The sequence below is a fragment of the Phascolarctos cinereus genome, unplaced genomic scaffold (assembly GCF_003287225.1).
Source record: "Phascolarctos cinereus isolate Bilbo 61053 unplaced genomic scaffold, phaCin_HiC Scaffold_2;HRSCAF=192, whole genome shotgun sequence".
NCBI lineage: Eukaryota > Metazoa > Chordata > Mammalia > Diprotodontia > Phascolarctidae > Phascolarctos > Phascolarctos cinereus.
Genome location: NW_027555625.1, coordinates 371160586 through 371182838, shown reverse-complemented (window position 1 = coordinate 371182838; position 22253 = coordinate 371160586). Strand labels below are relative to the sequence as shown.

At 36.6% G+C, this 22253-nt stretch overlaps 1 protein-coding gene across 1 annotated transcript in view; it reads right to left on the bottom strand.

Moving 5' to 3' along the window:
* Window positions 1-22253, bottom strand: part of CTNNA1 (catenin alpha 1) — a 154255-nt gene that overhangs the window by 97082 nt on the left and 34920 nt on the right. The window contains exons 4-7 of the mRNA XM_021005074.2: window positions 13489-13655; window positions 12841-12960; window positions 9444-9713; window positions 3044-3247 (exon numbers count right to left, since the gene is read on the bottom strand). Coding sequence (XP_020860733.1) covers window positions 3044-3247; window positions 9444-9713; window positions 12841-12960; window positions 13489-13655 — 761 coding nt within the window. The remainder of the gene's footprint in view (window positions 1-3043; window positions 3248-9443; window positions 9714-12840; window positions 12961-13488; window positions 13656-22253) is intronic.

Genomic DNA, 22253 nt, shown 5'->3' with positions numbered 1-22253 from the left:
ATATATATATACACACACACACACACATATATACATATATATACATATATATGTACATAAAGTAAAATGCTAATTTCTATTCAAGATTCCTAGCTTAAGCCTTTTTTGAAGATGAACCCTATCATTCTGCAACTGAGGAAACTGAGGCCCAGAGGGATGAAATGAACACTAGTAGAAAGTAAATGAGCCAGGATTCAAATTTTAGTGCTCTTTTCAACTATACCATTTAGCATTTAATCTACACCACAGTTTTCACCTCTCATAATGTTTGCCTATGCAGTACAAGTTATTCCACTGTTAATCCCTTAGTCACTCTGTCCTCACTACAATGCACTTGGTGCTGATTCATTACCCCATGTACTTAAGTATTGAAGCATTTTTTGGCTTTTCTTTAGCATAACCCATATTGAGGGACTTTTGCACTACTCTCCTCAGCTCAAATTTAGCACATACCTTTGATCTATTTATGTATCACCATCTTTTGATTCCCTATTTAAGACTCTACCAGTGTAATTCATGCTTCAACCTAACCACTTCTGAAAACTTCAAGCTTAAATAAGGATTTTTAGATGTGTCCCACATTTTCACCGTGGCTTATCAACTGTTTTTTCCACTTGATTTAACTGAGCCTCTAATCTCATTTTTCTGAGGTAGACTGGCTACAATCACAACATAGCAATGGCTTTAAAAAATTCAATATGCTCTACTAATTTTACAATGTGGTAGAAAACAAGCTAAACAAGGGAATACATTCAGCTTCACTCAAATAATCTACATTCATAAGTCACCAATAGCATTTACTGCATATGTCAAACTGAACAAATTAAGCTTCATAGCAAGGAAGGAATACGGAGAAAGGACAAAAAAAATTTTCATGAAAAAATGTTGAATATTAATATTCTAGGGACAATCCAAATTTTCATCTTTTTTTTAAAACAAACTGATTTTAGACAATTCATTCACTTGATCTGTCCATCCCCATTAGCTACTGTCCTACTTCACTCCCATCTTTTGTAGCTTAACTCTTCCAGAAGGTGGTCCCACAAAAGATAGCAACATTTCCTTTCCTCAATCTTTTCTCGGGTCTGGCTTCTGACCTCATCACTCGACATAAACTGGCCTCTCCAAAATTATAAGTGATCTAACGGCATTTTCTTAATCCCCATCCTTCACCTCTCTGCACTGTCCAACACTGTTGATCACCCTCTTCTCGAGCTCTCTCAGATTTTGAGATATTGCTTTCTCCTATTTCTCCTCTTATCTGTCTTCTTATCTTATCTATCTTCTTATCTCTCCTTTGATAAACTTCATTCAGGTCATATCTGCTAACCACAGATATCACTCTCTTCTAGGCTCTCTAGATCTATACTTATATAGAAATATAATATTGTATAACAATATATAAGTGAAATACATATATCTCACTTGATGATCTCATCAGCTCCCATGGTTTCAATGATCATCTCTATGCAGATAACTCTGATTTACTTGTCCCGTCCTAACCTCTCTTCTAACTTTTACTTTCACCATATTCAACTTCTGGTTGTCCCACAGACATATCCAACTCAGTGCGTTCAGAACAGAATTATTATTATCTTCCCCAAAATGCTCCTTTCTTTCTAATTTCCCTATTATTGTTGAGGACACCACTATCCTCCCAGTCTTGAAACCTTACTCTCCTTACTCTCTCACTCTCTATATCCAACCAAGTTGTCAAGACTTGCCATTTCTACCTTTGTAAAAACTCTCCCATAAACTGCCTTCTCTTCTCTGACAGTACTGTGACCCTGGCTCAGGCTCTCATGACCTAACACCTGGCTGGTAACAAAAGCCTTTTGGTTCATTCCTCTGCTTCAAGTCTCTCCAATTGATAATCTGCTCAGCCGTCAAACTGATCTTCCTAAAGTCCAGATCTGACAATATCACACCTCTCCCTCCTCCTCCTCCTCCCCCCCCAATTCAAAAAAGTCCAATGACTCCCTATTTCCTCCAGGATCAAATATAAATCTGGCCTGGCTTTTAAACTTCATAATCTGGACCCTTTCTACCTTGTTACACTTCACTCCCCTCCAAGTAGTCTGTTATCCAATAATGCTGGCCTCGGATTCCTCACTGTGCATTATCACTGGATGACCCCGTGCCTGGAACACCTTCCTGTCCTGGTTTCTTTGACCTTCATAAAGTCCCACCTAAAATCTTACCTTCTACAAAAAGCCTTTCCCAGTTCTCCTTCATTTTGGTGTCTTCATTCTAAGACTAGGCCCCCAATTTAGCCTCTCTGTATCTTTTTTGTACATATTTGTTTGCATATTGTCCCCTCTGATTAGACTGTGAGCTCTTTCTCTTATACTTCCAGTGCTTAGCACCATGCATAGTACATAGATGGCATTGAATAAATGTTAATCGATTGTTTCTTATCCCAATATTTTGATCATGAGGGTGAAAATATTTTTTAAAAATTAAAATAAAAATGTAGAGGGGGAAAATGACCTTTGGACAAAATACATAAGTATAAGTATTCTCTTGAGTAAAAAGATTCACAACCACAAGCTCTGTGGTGGCAGAATTCTAAGTTCAAAAATATTCTGAATTCAGCCCAATAATTTTCTATTAGGGAAATGTTTGAATCAATGCCCTATTCTAATTTTTGTCCATCTGGTTGAAAAGCAATTTAGAAATGACAATTATGAAGAGATAAAAATCTGTATGGCATGCATATCCTCACACAATTAGATCTAAAACTGTATTTTATTATTAAAAGTGGCAGCTTCTCAAAAGTCTTTTGCCTACAGCCTCTCAATGTTGAGAAATATGATGAAAACAATATGACTCCAAAGAAAGTATTTGTATTTTGCAATTAAGCTAATAACACCTGAAGTTAGCACCCTAAATACTGAAAAATACTCAAGTAATCAATATTTTAGTAAAAAAAAAAGTTAATTCCATAAATTACCCAATAGCCTGCTATCATTAATGGGATTAATAAAAGGAATCTTTTAAATTAGTAAAAAGCCATAACAACAACTCAAACCCTCACACTTACATTCCCCATATATTCAGAAAGTAGATCCTGTAAGGCCTGTCGAACTGCATTGCACTCTGCCACAATACGTTCCCGCCGATCATCACGAGTACAAGACGAATCCGCCATCAGGGCTGCTCCACTGATGATACTCTCTAGGCGCTCCTCAAGAGAAGGTCTGAAACGCTCTTCACTGAAGCTCAGAGGGTCAACGATTATTTGTTTCTGGAAAAGAAAACACTATTATCTATAACTATGCCATTACCTTGATTTTTTCCAAGATAAAATAAGAAAAACTTTGATTACAATTCGATAAGCATACAAATAGTCAAACATATGGAAGAAATTTATACTTCGTGACAGATTGAAGGTAACATTTCCAGGGATAATCCCACATAATGATGAGCTGTGTTCAACTGGCAGTTCATTTTTTCAAAGTACTGCAAACCAACAACTTAGCAAAACTTGGCCTCCATGAGGCACGGTAGAGAAAAAACAGATGCAAATATGTCAGCCTAAATCCAATTCAAACTACTGAACTCTTGAGTTAACTACAAGTCCATCTGTACAATGCTAACTATTAAAGTTGTCCAATGTAATTACCTCATCGTAAGCAAACAAGGGAAGTGGGTTGGTTTTCTCTTGAACCTGCCAAAGTGCCATGGTATAGACTATACATAGCAAGCTTGGCTATGCAACATCAGATGAACTTATTTTTCAAATAATCATTCCCCCAAATCTCACTGACTCAACAGGCAGTTTCAGAATAAAATTAATTTACTTCATGGTTAATGTATTGATAGCTTAATAATAAAGAGCTTTGAAGCCCGTCTCAAATTTGGTCTCAGTCCCACCTCTATCCTAGTCCAGACATCTCCCTGCTCCTTAGAATTCCTTCTAGCTTTTAATTTCCGCTCCTAGTGTAGTTCTTTTGTATGATTATATTTTAAGTACTTCAAGGGCAGGAAACCTGTTTATAAAAAATTTGGAAAATACCTTGCAAGTTTCAGCTAACCTGAATTTCCTCTCTAGGTTCAAGTCTCAGCTAAAAGCCCACCCTTCACGAAAAGCCTTTCCCCTTAATGCTAATGCCTTTGCTGAGATTACCTGTAATTTGTCCTATACATGTCTTACTTACATGGACAGACTTGTTTTACATATTGTTTCTTCCATTCCAATCTGATCTGCTTGAAAAGCATTTCTTCATGGCCTCAGAACATAGCCCAGTGCCTAGCACACAGTCAGCACTGGCTGACTGAATACTATTCAAATGATCCTGTGAGTTCATCAATCTGAATGTTCCCTCCAACAATGCAGATTACAATCCAGTCATGCACTCTGGTGAGTCTGCCACGGGATCCAACAAGCACATTGTGGAAACCAGGAGAAAACGAAGGCTATCTTCCTGTCATCATGCATTACGTGACCACCCCAGCTTCTTTTTCCTATTATTTATTAGCCCACTGATATTATCTGTTCTTGTTCTTTGAAAGTCTTCATTGATTATATGTTGCAGTATGCTCACATTCATCACACACTTCTCCACTGCCTTTCAAGTTATATTCATCTTCAATTCTTCAGAGATTTATATTTGATACCTCACAGTCATACTACGCCACTAACAGAATACCATTTTTAAAAAGATGAGTCTTTTGGGATCATTAAAAGAGCTTTGTAATTTTCTGGAGGCAATTCAGCCCTCTCTCTTCCTCCTGCTTAACTGTGGGCTCAATTCACCGTCCATCTTGCTGTTTGTACAACATATGTATATTGATGGCAAAGGGTATCCATACATCTCCATGTCCCAATCTGAGCAAGAGATACTTCATACATTTGATTTTTCCTGTGTGCATAGTCGGGCCAAACTTCCAAATGGTTATAGATCTCTTCCAAGAGACTAATATTCCAGACTGTATCTTTATAGGAATTCTGAAGCTATGGATAGAAGGCACCTTGTAGAAAGAGTGGTTTAAGACAGAAACTGCTCCACTGTTGTCAAACGCCTTTTCACAATAACAACAAACAATAAGCACAGTGTGATGTTACATTCTCCACATCTATCAGTCAATTGTGACATGGTAAAGATATTGTCCTTACAATAATGTCCTTTGACATGTATGCAGATGACTCATGTCTAGATGAGTCTGAAAGATTCTGCACAGTTGGAATAGTGGGTAAATAAGCCCTTGGTATCTTCCTCTCTTCCAAAGTCTTGAGATTGATCCTTTAATACTCTCAAAATTTAATTACCTCTAGCAGAGATCTCCTCTATGTTGACTTGGGTCCAATGTACCTGCTTTCCCAAACTCTGTCATTTCTACCTTGTCTATCAAGACTTTAATTTTAGAGTCTAGAGGGCAAAAACAGTTTCTTACAAAAAATTTTGTAGATCTCCATTTTTCTTCTGTTTGCTGCCCTACTTCCATCTTAATCTTTAAATGCCCCTCAGGATTACTTTACTTATTTGTGTCTCTCACCAAGCTTTTTTCAAATTTGTTTTTACCACCGGCCCTGGAGTCAGGAGGACCTGAGTTCAAATCCAGCCTCAGACACATAATACTAGCTGTACGACTCTAGGCCTGTCACTTAACCCCAACTGCCTCACCCAAAAACAAATAAACAAATTTGTTTTTACCCTCTACTGCTTCTCTCTTCTTTATAAAGCAACATTGTTCATAAACATCAATCATCTTCCTTCACAAGATTTATAAATTACTTTAAACCAATATTGACTTTGGCCATCATCTCTCACTGCTTGCCAAGTCCTTCCCAAAGAGCTTTTGGTTTTTATTAGTTAAATTTTTGTATAAAAGTATTGTAATCAGTGTTGATGTTATTTCTGCCGTATTGTATGTTATCCATTTTTCATTATTAATTACCCGTTCAAAAATAGTTCAGGATTAAGATGCTATAATTACATGCCATTTTTTTCTCTCATTATTTTACATTCTAGCTGCTTACTAATTCTGATGTTTCCTTAAATAAGTAGTAGTGTGTCTGTACACAGAAACATGATTTGAGAGTGACTCTAATATCAAAACAAGTCTTTTATTATCTGTTAAAATATAATCAACTTTACTTTTAAAAGTCATTCAATTCTTGCCATTTACAGCATCTAATAATATCATAAAGACATGAAATTTCTAGAATCCTGACCTAAGCATTATGCTGCTCTTTTTCTCTGACCCATGCGTTCAGACACTTGTTACCATCCTTAGCTATTCTCACTATTGCAATGAAGTCAACCAGTGTTGTCAAGTGGATGTCAATTTATTATGGAGAATTTTAACTTCTAACTTATTTTCATAGGTGTTTTTGCAAATACTTATGAGCATGGCAATAACTACAAAATACCTCATAAAATTATGGCTCTTTCTGCGTAGGATGAAACAAATTCTTCCAGTTCTTTCCTTTGCCTCTACAAGGAATACCTGTGAGCTATCTTTCCATTTAGCTGTTTACAGACAGGATTGTTTTGTTTATAGACAAGATTGATAAGTTACAACTCTTTAATGTTATTTTCACTTACTGGTCATTGAACACAGTTCTCACATTTAGAGTACCAACTCAAAGTTTATAGGTGGTCTAAAAACTGATTTCTAGAGCCCTTCATCCCCCTTTTCCACCACTCAGTTACTATCACTGCAAAAGTAGAAGAAGGCTACATAAAACTGGGGTTTATTTTGTATTTTATGGGTTGCAGCAACCAAATAATTCATCAACAAGTGGCTAGCCTACTGGTGAGAAGTTTCCCTGTACCTAAGCTAGGCTGACCCTCAGAAAATAGAATCAGCTTTTTCCTGGGACCATACTTCCAAGAGTTCATGGTCCACTGGCATAACCGTCATGAACCCAAAATCACCTCTACATCACAGGTAGCAATCAGAGTAGGACTTCTCAGACAATTCATAATATCAGGGAATAAATCTTGCCAATGTACCAGTCCAGGGAAGTATAATTACTGTTTCATTTGTCATAATAAATCACATGCAGCAAAATTCCCTTTGCCCTCCTCAAAGTAAATGTAGCACAATCTAAGGACCAAATCATCAGCAATAAGATTAATGGCAAGTCAGAAGAGACTTCCTGAGATCTAGTCAGGGGACCATACAGTCAGGTACAGAGCACCTACTAATAATATCTTCAGATGGGCAAACAATAATAGCTATACCTTTCCACCCATAATGTTTATATAATTACATATAAACATGCTTATATGATTATGCAAATATTTGCTTAAATTCTTAACTGAAAGGGCCATGACCTTTGACAAAATTATCCCAGGCAACTTCAATTGTTTTAGTCAGATAAAATGCTCAAAACATTTTTCTGTTTTCCATTATGGACACCTTTCCCACTTCTCTTCAGTCAAATGGTTCTACAATTTAAAAACTGAAAGGCAGACTCTTTATAGTTTATTTAACTCTACAATTTATCTGGCCATTTTTTTCTTAACAGATGAGGTTACTATGGAATCAGTCCAAACAAAACTGTATTAGGATAAGTGGCAGTCAATATGATACGCCTCTGGAATTCAAGCAGTAATAGAATTAATAGCCTCACGGCTACAGCACTACAGATCAACATCATTAGAACTCTGTTATTTTATAGGTAAGGAAACTGAGGCCCAGAACACTGAAGAACTTGTTGATGGGTATTATTTACTTGAAGCAGCAGGCTATTTTTACTGCAAAGAAGAACGATATATTTTCATGTTAAAGTGGAATACAAGCTTACAATTACATCAAGAGAGCTGATTTAGTGCAGTGGGAAGAATGAAGGATTCAGAGTCAGGGGTGCTGGCCTCAAATGCTGCTTCTGCTACACAGTACTTCCATGACTCTGGCCAAGTAACTGAACGCCTCTGGGTCTCAGTTTCCTCCTGGATAATATAAGGGATTTGAGGTAAGTGGCCATTAAGGTTCCTTCTAAATCTAATTTCTATGATGTTTGATCCTATGAGAAGCTGACAACAGTGTCAGCTGACACACAGAATGTATCGTAACAATTTTCAATGATTAAAGTTATTTAATATTTAAGGTCCTCTTGCAATAACACAAGAGTAATTATTTAATATTTTAGGGTTACAGTGTGTGACTTACAATAAGTAAGCAAGCACCCATGCAAACTAGCAAGAACCCATCTTCCTCCTCCCAAACCCTGGGATGGGGATTTGAAACAAAAAAAGAATCTCTGCTACAGGGAAGAAAAAAATGCCAATAAAAAGTAAAAATTCTCCCCACTCCTCAGATTTTGGCACTGAACTGACTTAAAAGGGAATTTAGACATAATCTTAGCCCAGTTCCCATAAAAAACTAACAAGAAAAATGAGACCCAGAAAAAGAAAAATGAGTAAAGTGACTCCCATAAGGCCATACATCTTCAAGGCAAGCTAACGGTCATAGAAACAAAACCAGGCAGGCAGGTGTGTCTTAACAGAATCAGGGGACTCTGGCGTGATTCTGATGTCTGATCCTTCCCTTGATTTCTGAGCCTCAGGCTCCTCACGTGTAAAATGGAGATAACATTTGCACAGTCTACCTCTTAAGGTCACTGTCAGGAAAGTGCTACAGAAATAATTATTCACCAATGCTCATGCTTTGGTATATATATGATGGGAAAATGGTAACAGATTTTTTTTGGAACCTATCTGCTGCTTCAAGAGATGGTAGGAAAGGGACAGCTAGGTGGAGCAATGGATAGAGCACCAGCCCTGGAGTCAGGAGGACCTGAGTTCAAATTTGGCCTCAGACACTTGACACTTACTAGCTGTGTGACCCTAGGCAAGTCACTTAACCCCAATTGCCTAGCAGAGAGAGAGAGAGAGAGAGAGAGAGAGAGAGAGAGAGAGAGAGAGAGAGAGAAAGAGAGAGAGAAGAGAGAGAGAGAGAGAGAGGGAGAGAGAGATGGTAGGAGAGGAGCACAAAAAACTAACCCTAATGGCGCCTATTCAAGTGTCCTACCACAAGGTATGTGAAGCAGCATTTTAAAAATACTGCTTTGAAACACTGCACCAAGAGTATTTTGACCCCTGATTTCTGCTCCTACTTGTTTAACACGTCAGATGATGTGATATTCTGATCTTGTCACTAAGAGGATAAATTTTTCTAGGCAGATTAACTTACAAATAACTCATCTTGTTCTCCTAAATATGAGCTGACCTCACAGGAAATACAAACTTAGATAAATGGAATCAGTTTTAATTCATAAGAATTTTAAAAAATAAAGATTTTTGAACTAACAGGCTAAGGCGGAATGAAGTAAACTGATTTTCATAAGCATTTCTTTCTATTTAAGATTACAATTACATTCATGAATATCTCTATCATATGACCCTAGAATGCCTGCTAGTTTCCCTATCGAAAAGAAAGTTTATTTGAGCAGCAGCAATCCTAATTCCCCTTTTTATAATGAAACTTACATCAAAGTTATTGAGTGCATACGCCAGTTCTCCTCCTCCTCCACCCTGTTGCTGGGAGGCATCATCAGAAGCTGTGGCCTGGGCTGCATTGGAGATTCCAGTAACAGCTTGTTGCAACTGTTTGTATATCAAGTCCCTGTTAGCTTTATAAGCAGCTACATCGGGGTGCTGAAGGCAAGCCTGGGCAGCTGTATACAATATTGGAATGTTTTTCTGTAGGATTCCTCTGGCTGCAGCCATTTGATCCCGATGGCCCACATCTTTCAGTTCCTGCAAGAGTGGATTTTTTAAAATGGACAGTTACTATCTATTTATACACATTTTGTTCCTAAGCACCATTTATTAATTTGATGTAAAATAACAGTATTCATTGTGAGCTGAGCTTGAAAATGAGGGGGCATATGGATTAAATCAATAAGTCACTTCGGGGAGCCACTTTTACTCCACAAACAAGCCAAACTGGTACTTCAATTAGCAAAAAAACAAAAATGGTCACTAAGTACATGCAACTGAAACTTTCATGCACCAAAATGATCCTTCTCAAAATTCTACTTCCCATCATAAAGACACACTTAGCAACACACTCTAGGTGTATCTAAAGTCAAATTGACTTTTTTTCTCCAACTACCCACGTTCTACAATTGTGGTTAAGAGTTTAAATGATTTAAATTACTGCCCTTTCATTGAAAACACTTAATACTAAGTGACTACAATGTGCAGAGAACTACATTAAGTGCTGTAAATGCAAAGTTTAAAAGATACTACAAATCCCTGTACTTGGGTATCTTATAATCTAATTGAACGTAAGTATAAAGATAAACAATTACATGAAAAAGTATATGGCGCATTCTAAGAGTTCAAGAGAGAAAGTACTGGCACTAAGAAAGAAGGACCTAACTTTCCCCTGACAGAAGAGCACAGAGAGTCCCAAATTCTCTAAGGAGAGGGCCTAGAGAACCCACCTCATCATTCCCCACCTGGCTGCACTCCTGAACTTCATCATACCCTATCTAAAGCCTTCTTCAAGCTTCATTTTATGATTGTGAGCTCATTGAGGGGAGGGAATGGCCTTTCTTTGTATACCCATTGTTTAAGACAGTTCCTGGAACCTAGTAGGCACTTAATAATGTTTAGTGACTGACTGACTACAGCTATTGTAGAAGGCTGGACAAGATGACCTCTGAGATCTCTCTACAACCAACAAGTTCTATGAGCTGGGCCTTGAGGGAAAAAAAAAAACCTGTAAGAATAATTTTAAAAATATATCCAAGGAGGCAATTTTGTATGCCTATATGTTTCAACAGTTCCTTAATGAAACAAAATTTGTAACAAATATGGCCCCTACTAAGAATAATAATTCACAGGTGAAACAAAAAGAATGGGAAGTTGAATTAGTTTCTAAGATTCAAATATATTGTCAATATCCACCAAGTAACTCCAAGGGTACAAATTTAAAGCTTTTATCATAACCTTTATACAAGTAAATAGTTAAAAAGAATAAGAAAAAAAAAGGAAGAGGAAAAGAAAAGAAAAAAGCCAGATTTTACAAAGCCAAATCCATTCAATTATAAGTCTAATCTGATTAATTAATGGTTAATATCTCTAAATAAGATCCTTCTTCTGAAAGTCATCACATGACACTGTTTCCCTATTTCAAGAACTTGTGCAGATCTCCTAGCTTATTCAGTGTATCAACTTAGTATTTCCCTCAAAAACACCTTACTTATTTGGCATTTTAGTTTGCACTTAGTAGCTTAAAGCATTCCAAATGCCCTACAGGAAAATATATGGCTTAAATACTTAACAGTATGTCGTGATTTTTGTAAATAATAAGATTTATAGAATTTGGTAATCATTTCAAGTCAAAAATCATTACAAGCGGTTATGCCTGGTCCTTAGGTAACTGAATGAGTTTTACATTTTTTTTTAAAAGTTTATACTATTAAAAGACTTTCTGAGAAGTTTGCCACCATGTTTTCTAACATAGGAAAAGTTGAAATTTTTCTTGGTACAAGGTTGGCCACTCTAAGTAAACCAAAACACTTTACATTCAAGTTTTCAAATAACATAAGATATTTGGCCATTTTTATTTTTCCCTCAAGTGACTTATATATTATACAATTTCATAAAAAGCATGATAGCAAGTAACATTCTAGTTTTTTCTTTAACCAAACAGTAGCAAGACTTCCTAATTCACCAAAAAGACCAGACCATATATTTTACAATAGTAAAACTATCCCCACCAATCTTTACTTTTATAATGTAATTGACATTTCTCCCACTTATTCATGAGTCATGACATCAAAAGGATTCAGCACCTAACTTAAAGGATTAAAATGACAACTCCACCAGTCGCACACATGCACTGGCTTTATCACATAACTAAAATGAAATTTCTTCTGAGGATCAACCAGACTGAACAAATAGAAAGTGTACTTAACATTTTTAAGGCAAGAACAGCAGAGGAACTCAAGATAAAGCACATAGACCTTAACTCTATTAGCTGAGCAATTTGTTGAACCTAAATAAATCAGGTTCCATGATATGTGATCAGTACAGGTCAGATGTAACCCTGTTTTGTAGCATTAAAAAATGCTACAAGTTAACACTGTAACTTGTCTGTTACTCATTGACAAACATACTACTAAGTTATATTTGCTGTGGGGAGAAGAGAGAATCTCAAACTTACTGCCTCATAAAAATTTAAAATAACCAGCTGCTTTCTCTAAGAAATAAGGGAAAGGGCAAATACTATTACTATAACCATTCAAGTTGACAAAATCTCTAACCAGAAATTAGCTAGGATTCATGCATGTTGAGAGTATTATGCACATTCACCCCATAAGACACAAATATCAAATGCCTAACATCTGACAGTAAGGACACAGAAAAGAAAAAGAAGCAAAACTCCAAATGCTATAAAGCCCTTAGGGCCTGGTTTGAGAAATAGAAATATATGCTCATGTTCTGCTTACAGTGCATCACAAATGATCTATTGACAAGAAGTGTACTTCAAAAGTAACAAAACATTTTCCCTCAGAAACAAGCAATTATTTTGCTGATATCCCCATATGACCAATTTCAATCACAACCCAATATCTATTCAGATGAATTACTAATTGAGTATGCCTCAATTCCTACTATTGCTCCACCTCTAGTCACATTCTTTGTCTCAAATTGTTGGGACATTAAAGTGAAATTGACCTAAATAAATAAATTATATCACAGTAGCATAAAACAAATTAGACTTAACTACAGCTCTACTACTAACACAGTACTGAAAGAATATTCACTAAATATGCTTACTAGTCATGACACCTTTAGAAAACAAGGCAAAATTGTTGCTTCCCACTGGCTAATAACAAAATAATTTTCAATACACACACAATCATTTTACCTGTTGCCTTTTGGCTGCCATAATGTTCAACTTGTCCACTTCAGGTTTTAGGGCTTTATACTGTATGCCTAAATCTTGCTCTGTGCCTGCATTTCTAAGTTTCAAGATACCATCTTCCACCTTCAAAACATGCAAACAGTTCCAGTTAGCAGTTGAAAAAAATTTTCAGATTGCTTTTAATAGCTCTCAAAATGAACAGCTATACAAAGTCTAGTCCAGGTTTTTGCTGCTACAATCCAATATTTATAAAGCACCTACTATGTGCAAGACAATAAACTTTAGGTTTTTCCCAGAGAAAATGCTTTATTTTCCCTCTACCCAAACACATGAAATTTGACTTTGAGATTTTTCAGTTCCAGGAATAAGATGTGAATGAAATCCTATCTGTGAAAGAGGAAGAACCTCAAATATTATGTTGGTCATTTCATTTGTACTATAACACTACTGAGTTAAATACTAAAGCAGAAAAATCATAAAGTGATAGATTTGGAGTACAGGATGAATTGGAAATGAAAACCCATTCCAGGCTAGAATGTGGTAAGAACTAACCAAATGGGTAAGAGATGATGAAATGCACTTTTTCTCCTCCTCTGCTGAGCCGACAGCTTTAATACTATATTACACTACAAAAAGTTGCATTGCACTTACAACTTTCAGCTGAACAAGTAACTTGTAGACATCTGCCATGTCGGCCAAAATAAGCAACCGGGTAACAGCGGAGAGCAAGGAACGGGCAGCTCGCACCATGTTGCCACGCTTCACTGAAGAACAGGGGTCATCTGCAAATTCTCCAGAGGCACTCTTCATCAAGTCACCTATTGTAAGAGTCAGAAAAGTAAACATTTAAGTACAGTAGATTTGGATAACAAAAACTTTTTTAAAACTTCAATTCTAAATAAAAAATTTCCATAATAAGCTAGCATATTTGAATGAGGATTCTAGAGTTGTCCAGCCTCTGCAACCTACAGCTCAGGACTGCTGACTGTATCTCTCCATCTATCTACTCTCTATCCATTTCCTCTTGTTGGCCTATATCAAGTCATTCTCACCAGCAAAACTGGCATTTGATTTAGCATCAGAAGGGCCTCTATGGTCATCTAGTCTAACCCTGTCACTCTACAGAAAAGAAAATTAAAGCCCAGGTACGGTTCGACCAAGGCCACAGAGCTGGCACAAATCACAAAAATGGGATTTGAACGTAGGTTTTCTCACATAATCCAAAGCTTTTTTCAGGCTAGGGAACAAACTGTAGGCTGTTAAAAAACTAACCCAAGTTCACAAAGTTCATCCCAGAATGTTGGAGAACCAGGGCTACAGATATTTAGCCTTTGCTAATCCCCAGAGCCTACTGAGGCTTTCCCCCAAAGAACCGTGTACCTGTTGTACTTTCCCAATCCCTACCCTCTAGGCAAGGTACTGTTTTGTTTTTGTACACAATTCTCCTAAGCTTAGCACAAAGCAGCTGCTTAGTAAATGCTTGCTGAATAAATGAGTAGATACAATGTAACCTTAGATGGTGAACCACATATATCATACACTTGGAAAACCATGGTTTTACTACCCCTTCTCTTCTTCCTCTCCCTTTCTGGCTACCTCCAAATGAATCCCTATTGTTCAACTCAGCAATAACACAAATTTAGGAAAGAGTTCTTAGGTAGTTCTTAGGTTCAGAGCTAAATGGAGGAAAACTTTAATGCAGGCCATCAAATTCAGTTGTACAACATCCATACAAAGCAAAATGTTACCCCTCTGGGTTCACATATTAACTTTTTGTAGAATTATTATTTGCTAGGATTAAATTAACTCATTTATAAATGCTTTGTAGTTACCCAACACTCACCTCAAAAGGCTTTCCAGTTAGAACAAATCCTATCCCAGTATCCTTAAGTGCAAAAATATTTCAGTTTTAATAAAAGAATCTGATTATCTTTCACTAAGGACTCTTATCTACTTCATTTGTAGGGCAAAAGCAGGAACTTAATAAGTGCCTTTCATTTATTCATTCCTTCATTCATAAGTTAACATGGTTCACATCAGGGTTGGGATAAAGGTCAATTTGAACACATCCATGTTACTGTAGATGTACACAAAGACAACATCTGCTTGGCATTCTGAGTAGCACTAGGGATGGTGAAAAAAATATTACAAATACCCATATTTATATATGAAGGAAGATACTATCCACATCCAGAGAAAGAACTGATAAATAAAAGTATGTATAGAGGGGTTTTATATCTATATCTCTGTGTGTGTGTGTGTGTGTGTGTGTGTGTGTGTGTGTGTGTGTGTGTGTGTACATACACATCTCTCTCTCTAATGGTAGCCATGGGTGGGACGGGGAAGGAAAAAAAGTTACATGTTAACTTTATTATATATTTAAAAGGAACAGCAAGTTGTACATAATAGACTTGCAGTTTCATATATAATCGTTTTTCTTCCTATCCTACTATGTTATGGAAATACTCTCATTTTATTTCTTAAGTTCAAAATAAATAAGATTTTTAAAAAGGGAAGAAAAAACCATCTTTACTAGCTTCAAATCAATCAGTTCTCTTCTAAGGACGTTTAGTAGTTAAGAAATAAGCCTAAATAGTGGTAGGAATGAATGGATTTGGATCAAAGGACCTGTGTTGAATCCCACCTACTAGCTGTATGACCTTAGCCAAGGCTTTTAACCTCCCTGGGACCTAATGTAATTCAATTCAATTCAATTCAAAAATAAATTACGTACAAGACATTGTGTTGGGTGCTGTGAACACCGGACAAAAAGGAAATGGTAAAGGCCTTATCCTTACATGATTTACATTCCACTAGGGTTGGGAAAGGGAACAATGAAACATGTATACCCCACCCAAAAAAATACACAAAATAATTTCAGGAAGGAGATGGATATCAGGAAAGGCTCCCTTTATGAGGTAACCAGTTGAGTTGAGTTAAGCCCTAAAAGAAGAAAGGGTAGAGGAGAAAGTGAATTCTAGGTAAAGGAAAGCCTGTGCAAAGGTACACACATGGTATGTCAAGTTTAGGGCACAGGGAGAAGTCCAATTTAGTTAGAACACAAAATGTATGAAGGGAAATGAAAAAGATCTGGAATAATGGCTAGGAGCTAAATTGTGCAGGTTTTAAAATGCTAGGCTAAGAAGTCCCTATTTAATTATAGAAATAATAGATACTGAAGATTTTTGAGTAAGGGACTGACATGGTCAAGTCTGTGTTTAAGAAAGTTTGTTTTTATTATTTATTAATTTTATTATTATTTCCATTTATTTATTATTATTTCCAGAGACATAAAAGAAACACTGGAGAGAAGTAGCAGAAGCAGGGAGACGAGAGGCTACTGTGATAGTCTGGGTGTGAGGTGATAAGGACCAACATGAGAGAGGTTTTTGACATAGAACTGACAATACTCAACAACCCACTACATAGGAGGGGTAGGTTAAGAAGAACTAAGGATAATTTCAGGATTGCAAACCTGGGTTAAGGGTGGTAGTGTCCTCTGGAAAGGGAAGGGGGAGAAATGAGATCACACATAGTAACTTATAAAAGGGCATTTATTTGAAAACTTTACAGATGCAGTCATTCCGCCCCAAAATTGACTGGCTTCATCTCCTCAATCCCCCTTTTAGCTTCTCCTGTTCCCCTTGTTAACCCTCCAAATTAACCCTTTAATGGAAACTGAGTCCAAATGAGAATAGAAGAACATAGCAGAATGAATGAAAATTTTGTCTTGCTCTCATTTTCTTAAGCTCCTGGGTACAACAGGAATTCGTATTTTATTTTCATTGCTGACAGACGGTATTAGGTACAGAGACAGTCCTGTGATTTCACTGGTATATGGAACTCCCAGGAAAGGAAACTTCCTCTACCAATGTAGATAAGCATTTTCTTTAGTTTTAGGGAGTCCCTAGAATACTGAGAGGTTAAGTCATTTGCCCACAGCTACACAGCCTGTATGTATCAGAGGCACAACTTGAACCAGGTCTTCTTGACTTTGAAGACAGCTCCCACAATACCCCACTCCCCTGATGTCTCAGGTTTATGATATTAGCAGTAAAAAGAAAAAGTAAAGAAAGACAGCCATTGGATGAGGGGTTAAACAATCCCATATCATTTGCTCTATTCTCTAAGCTAGGATTAAACATGCTTAATAAATGCTTGTCCCTAACACCTTCCCCCATTATAAGAGGATTATTGACACAGATTAATACAATTGATTTTTAGGGGTATTCAATGGTTTAAGAAAAAAAATTCTATGATATTATACAGGGAAGAGTCTGAAATGATGATGGTGGCTCTCACCTCTTTTATAAAATACATTTCCTCCTAAAGTGTCAAAATATGAACCTATATACATATTACTTGGAAAACTAGGGCACACAAGTCAGCCCACATTACAGTCAGTGGCAAGGACTGAAAAGTAGCCCAATTCTATTCTGTATCTACTTTCATTTGAACAATAAGCACGAAACAAACAAACAAACAAATAAATAACAAAGCTCTCAGGGCTTCAGTACCTGCAGTGAAATTACAACTGTCAACACTCCCTTTCCTCAGGGCTTTCCCTTCACTAAAAGTTAAAAATTTTGGGAGTTCAAATCAAGGACAAGATAAAACAGTAAAAGACATGGGGGGGGAGGAAACCACTTCACAGCTGTTGTAGTACTGGATAAGCCATAAGTAGGCAGATTTCAGCTCATTAAGGAAGACCTTCCTAAAGTATGAAATCCAAAAATGGAAATAAGTTGCTTCAAGAAGTAGTAAGTTTCTTTACACTGGAGATTGCTGGGCTGGCTGATCATTTATTCATCAAGGACACTGTTGAAGAGATTCAGGCTTTAGATCAGAGTGGGGATGAATGATTTCTTAAAGGGGGCACTATTGTGAGCTTAGCAGAAAGATTTGGGTTGGAGTCTTGACTCTGCTCTGCACTATTCATGTTTTCTCATCTTTAAAATGAGCACTGAGTTTCTACTCAATCTTCAAGGTCCCTTCCAAGAAGTTTAAGATTTGAGGAGTCTATTATTCTCATCAGATCATATAATTCTAGTTGAGAGTGACCTTACAGGTCACTGAGTCCAACATCCTCATTTTAGAGAGAAGAAAATGAGACCAGAAATTAAGTGATCTGCCCAAAGTCACCCACGTAATAATTAGCAGAGCCAAGATTTGAGCCCAGGTTCTCTTGGCTTCAAATCCAGCACTTTTTCCACTAAAGCAAAAAGATGACATTTCTTCTGAGACATTAGCTGAAACCCCTATTTCAACCTTTTAAAAACCATATTATAGAAGAAATAAAGCATAAAAGAAACCATGCCTGAGAAGCAGGAAAAAAAATAATTTTTCCCATTTTTATGCAAGAGATTAATCTTTCACATAGTAATGTATACTTGCTACTTGTCTGCTGTCCCTTCTTACCCTTAAAGCTACCGCTCACATTCCAACACTATTTCTTACCTGTCCAATGACTGAACCATTTGACCTATTTCATAAAGGATTAAGGAAAGGGATTAGACAAAATAAAAGGGTACAGACCAGATAGTTTAATGCCATTAATGGGAAACTATATACAATGGGTGAGTGTTCAACTAGGCTCACCATACCTTTTCACAGAAAAGAGTATTCAAGACCAGTCAAAGCAACAAAAATTTTCTGTAATACTTGCTTCATGCCTTGTATCTCGACCTTGGTGGGTTTGGGTTTTTTTTGCATACAAAACCAAAAGGATTAGGCTCTGACATTTCTTCATGCCCTAAAATTCTCACTCACTTGGTCTGTAAACCTCTTAGAAACTGAGTTTCCCCTACAACACACCCAAAAGTTCTGTTAGGGATGAGAAAGCCCACACTACAATATCCCAGTCATTTATACTATGTAGTATATGTAGTTATGGTGACTGACTGGGTGGCAAACATGTTAGATGGACTCAGGATCCAAGCTCTTCAAAACCACTCTCCAAAAAGTTATACAGTACCAACAAAATTGTCGGAACAAACAACTTTAAGAATTCTGATCAATGAAATGACCAGTCATGATTCTGGAGGACCAGTGATGAAGACTGCTACCTACCACCAAACAAGGGGTAATGGACCTAAGATGCAGAATGAGACATACAATTTTTTGGACATAGCCAACATGGGCAATTGTTTTGCTTGACTAGACACATTTCTTATAAGGGTTTTTTCTTTTTCCCTCTCAATGGGGTGGGGAGAAATAAAATAGTTCTCCACAAGCTCTGGTTGTCCAGTCTAAACAAATAAAGAAGTTTTAACATATTTTTTTAAAACATCAAAGTGATTTGCTAATATATGTAAAAACAAAGTTTCCTAACCAAAATAATATAAACAATGAAAATTATTTTGCTGCTTTTAACTCCATTTTAACAAATCTCATTAATGACACCATCTGGGTCTTTATAATCATGGAAATGGAAAAATTGGCTTTTCCTAACTGTAAAAACTGAAGAAATACTTTTAAAAATACTTCTCTTTCATGTTGTATTTATATCTCAAGGTTTCAAAGAGAAGTATATCCTAAAAGTGTAAGACATCACTTACTTTTCAAAGTCTCAAAATCTGATGGCTCTACAGACCAAGAAAATAGATGCTAAGTTCTACTTCTGAGAAATAGTATAACTGGAACTATTAGTTGTCTCAATTAGTTTCTCTGATGATTCTCTGTAAAACATCATGTCATTATCACAAAGATAATTTGGTGGTATGTAAATGTAACAGAATATTACTGAAAAGATGAATATGAAGATTTCAAAGAAACCTAGAAGACATACCAACTGATGCAGAACAGAAGCAGGCAGACAAAAAACACAGTGAATACTGAAATATAAATGAATGGAAAAAGAAACTCCAATTGTTCTCAAATTATAATGGCCAAGTTGGCCCTCCAAAAAGATAAGAAAACTCTATCTCCCTACCTTCTTTTTGGAGGTCAGGGACTATGGATGTAGAACACTGTATACTGTCAAACTCCGGTAATATGTTGGTTAATTTTGCTGACATGCTTTTTTCCCTTCTCTTTTATTACAAGAAATGGCTTGCTGAATATGAAAGGAGGTGTTATATTCAGAAATCTACGTGTGATAAGAACAAAAGCCATAAATAAATTTTTAAAAGAAATTAATACAGACCTCTAACTCTAAAGGAGAATCTTGTTAATTAAGTTCCTTCTCAAACTGTGTAAAATGGACTTAAGCTAGGCACTAAAAAGGGGACAATCAAAAAGCTCAATGTCTTTGGGGTTTTTTTTAAACTTGTTACACTGAGAATTCAAAGAGAAACCATCCAAATTTGGTATTTTTAAAACTATCCTGAATGTGTTTAACTACCAAAACTAGCATAGTGCCTTGCACATTTTTTAAAAATAATTGAATCTGTTATAATTAGTATAGGCAACTTCAGGTGATGAAATTCCCTTTCCAATGTGGGTTGGTAATAGCTATGCAACCTATCCTTTTAGAGATTTACTGAAGGTACTGAGAGGTTAAGTGTCTTGACTTGCCCCAAGGTCACAGAGCTCTGTTATGTGTCAGAGGCAGAAACTGAACCAAGGCCAACTTTCCATCCACTATATTATGCCGACTCTCATCTAGTAGGTCCTTACTGGTTTTATTTAATGTACTGAAGAAAACATTAAGACATCCTTCTGATTAAGTTTTTGGAGGCTAGGAGATAAGAACTGTGTGTCAACATGACAGCTCCTCAAGAGCAAGGCCTAAGAACATGAAAAGTATTTACAACTTGCTTAAGCTATCAGGACTTCAAGACTGGCAATAGTTATAAAATGTATTCAACATTCAAAAAAGGACAAAATAAAGTAAACATAATGAAAAGCTTGTACAGTTCACCATTAGGCTCATTTAACTGAAAGGGGACAGGAAAGTCAAGGTAAACTGCTATAGAAATTCTGAAGCCTGGAAAGCAACAGTACATAGGAAGTAGTAAACAAGTCACAATGAAATAGATGTGGGAAAAACAGTGTCAGAAAGCAACATCTTCAAGTCAGATGGCCTAAACTCCAGCACTTAGCACAGGATCTGGCATATGGTCTGTAATGAATAAATGCATTTACTGACAGCTGTATGGCCATGGGCAATTCATTTCTCTTCCCTGCATCTCAGTTCCCTTATCCATGAAATGGGAATTATATCTATATTGCCTATTTCACAAAGCTACTTATGAGCAAAGTGCTTTGTAAACCTTTAAGCACTACATAAATGTAGAAATGTGAGCTCTTAGTGACAGGGAGTGGACACTGGCATAGGAAATTCCTAAATGAGAAAACTCTCCTCTACCAATGCTGGTGAGCACCTTCTTTGAAAATTATGTAGTCTTTGAAAACTGCCTATAATCCTGAGAGGCTTAGTGAAGTGCCCAGATCACAAAGCCATTAAGAGAAATTAAATGACCTGTTCAGGGTCATGGAGCTGAACATATCTTATGATCACACAGCCTCTGCCATAGGGGTGGTGATGAGGATAACAGGCAGCATTGAACATGAACGAATAGATGGTCTTACTCTAGTCCGTGGATAACGGCAGAAGTTGTTACGATGCATCAGTAGATGAAGTTCTAAACCCAAGACCTAAAATTGGAAAACTGACTTATTACTACAGGTTGTAAAACAGGGATAAGAAACCTGCGGCCTAGAAGCCACATGTGCCCTCTAGGGTCTTTTGACTGAGTCCAAGTTTTACAGAACAAATCCTTTTATTAAGAGGATTTGTTCTGTGAAGTTTGGATTCAGTCAAAGGGCCACCATTGAGGACCTACAAAGCCACAGGCTCCCTACCCCCGGTAAGATGAATAAAGCAAAGATCATCAATGCATAAGAGAGATGTTAAATTTTAGTATCCAAAAGAAAAACTTCTTAATCAATGAATCTTTCTTCTCTATTTCCTAACATCAGGCTGCTTTAGAAAATGACTAAAGAGTTGTTAAAACTAAAAGACAGGGAAGGAATAAAGCACTCAAACATCAAGGTATAACAAACCTCTTGCAAAAAATCTTGGGCCGAACAACTGAGCACCTTTTTGCTCCATGAAAAGGATGGCCAAAACGTCCTTATTCTACAATTCCTGATTCCTGAAAGCTTTTTCTTGAGGGGATATCTCAGCTCTAGATAAATACTCCGAAACTGGACAAAAGAATTTCCATTATTTTTTTTTAAAAATCACAACTTGATCACCTGTGAAGAATCTACTTACTAGCAAGTTATACAAAAACTAACATGATAATAACATGAAAGTATTCTGAAAAATTACTCCATCCTAATACTTCAATTTTTGAAGGTGAGCAAAGCCAAGAGAAGAAATGACTAAAGCTTAATAGATTCATTTTACAATAATTTACTCATATATTTATTTATTTATATAAATCAATGCTGCCTGGCACATAGTAGGT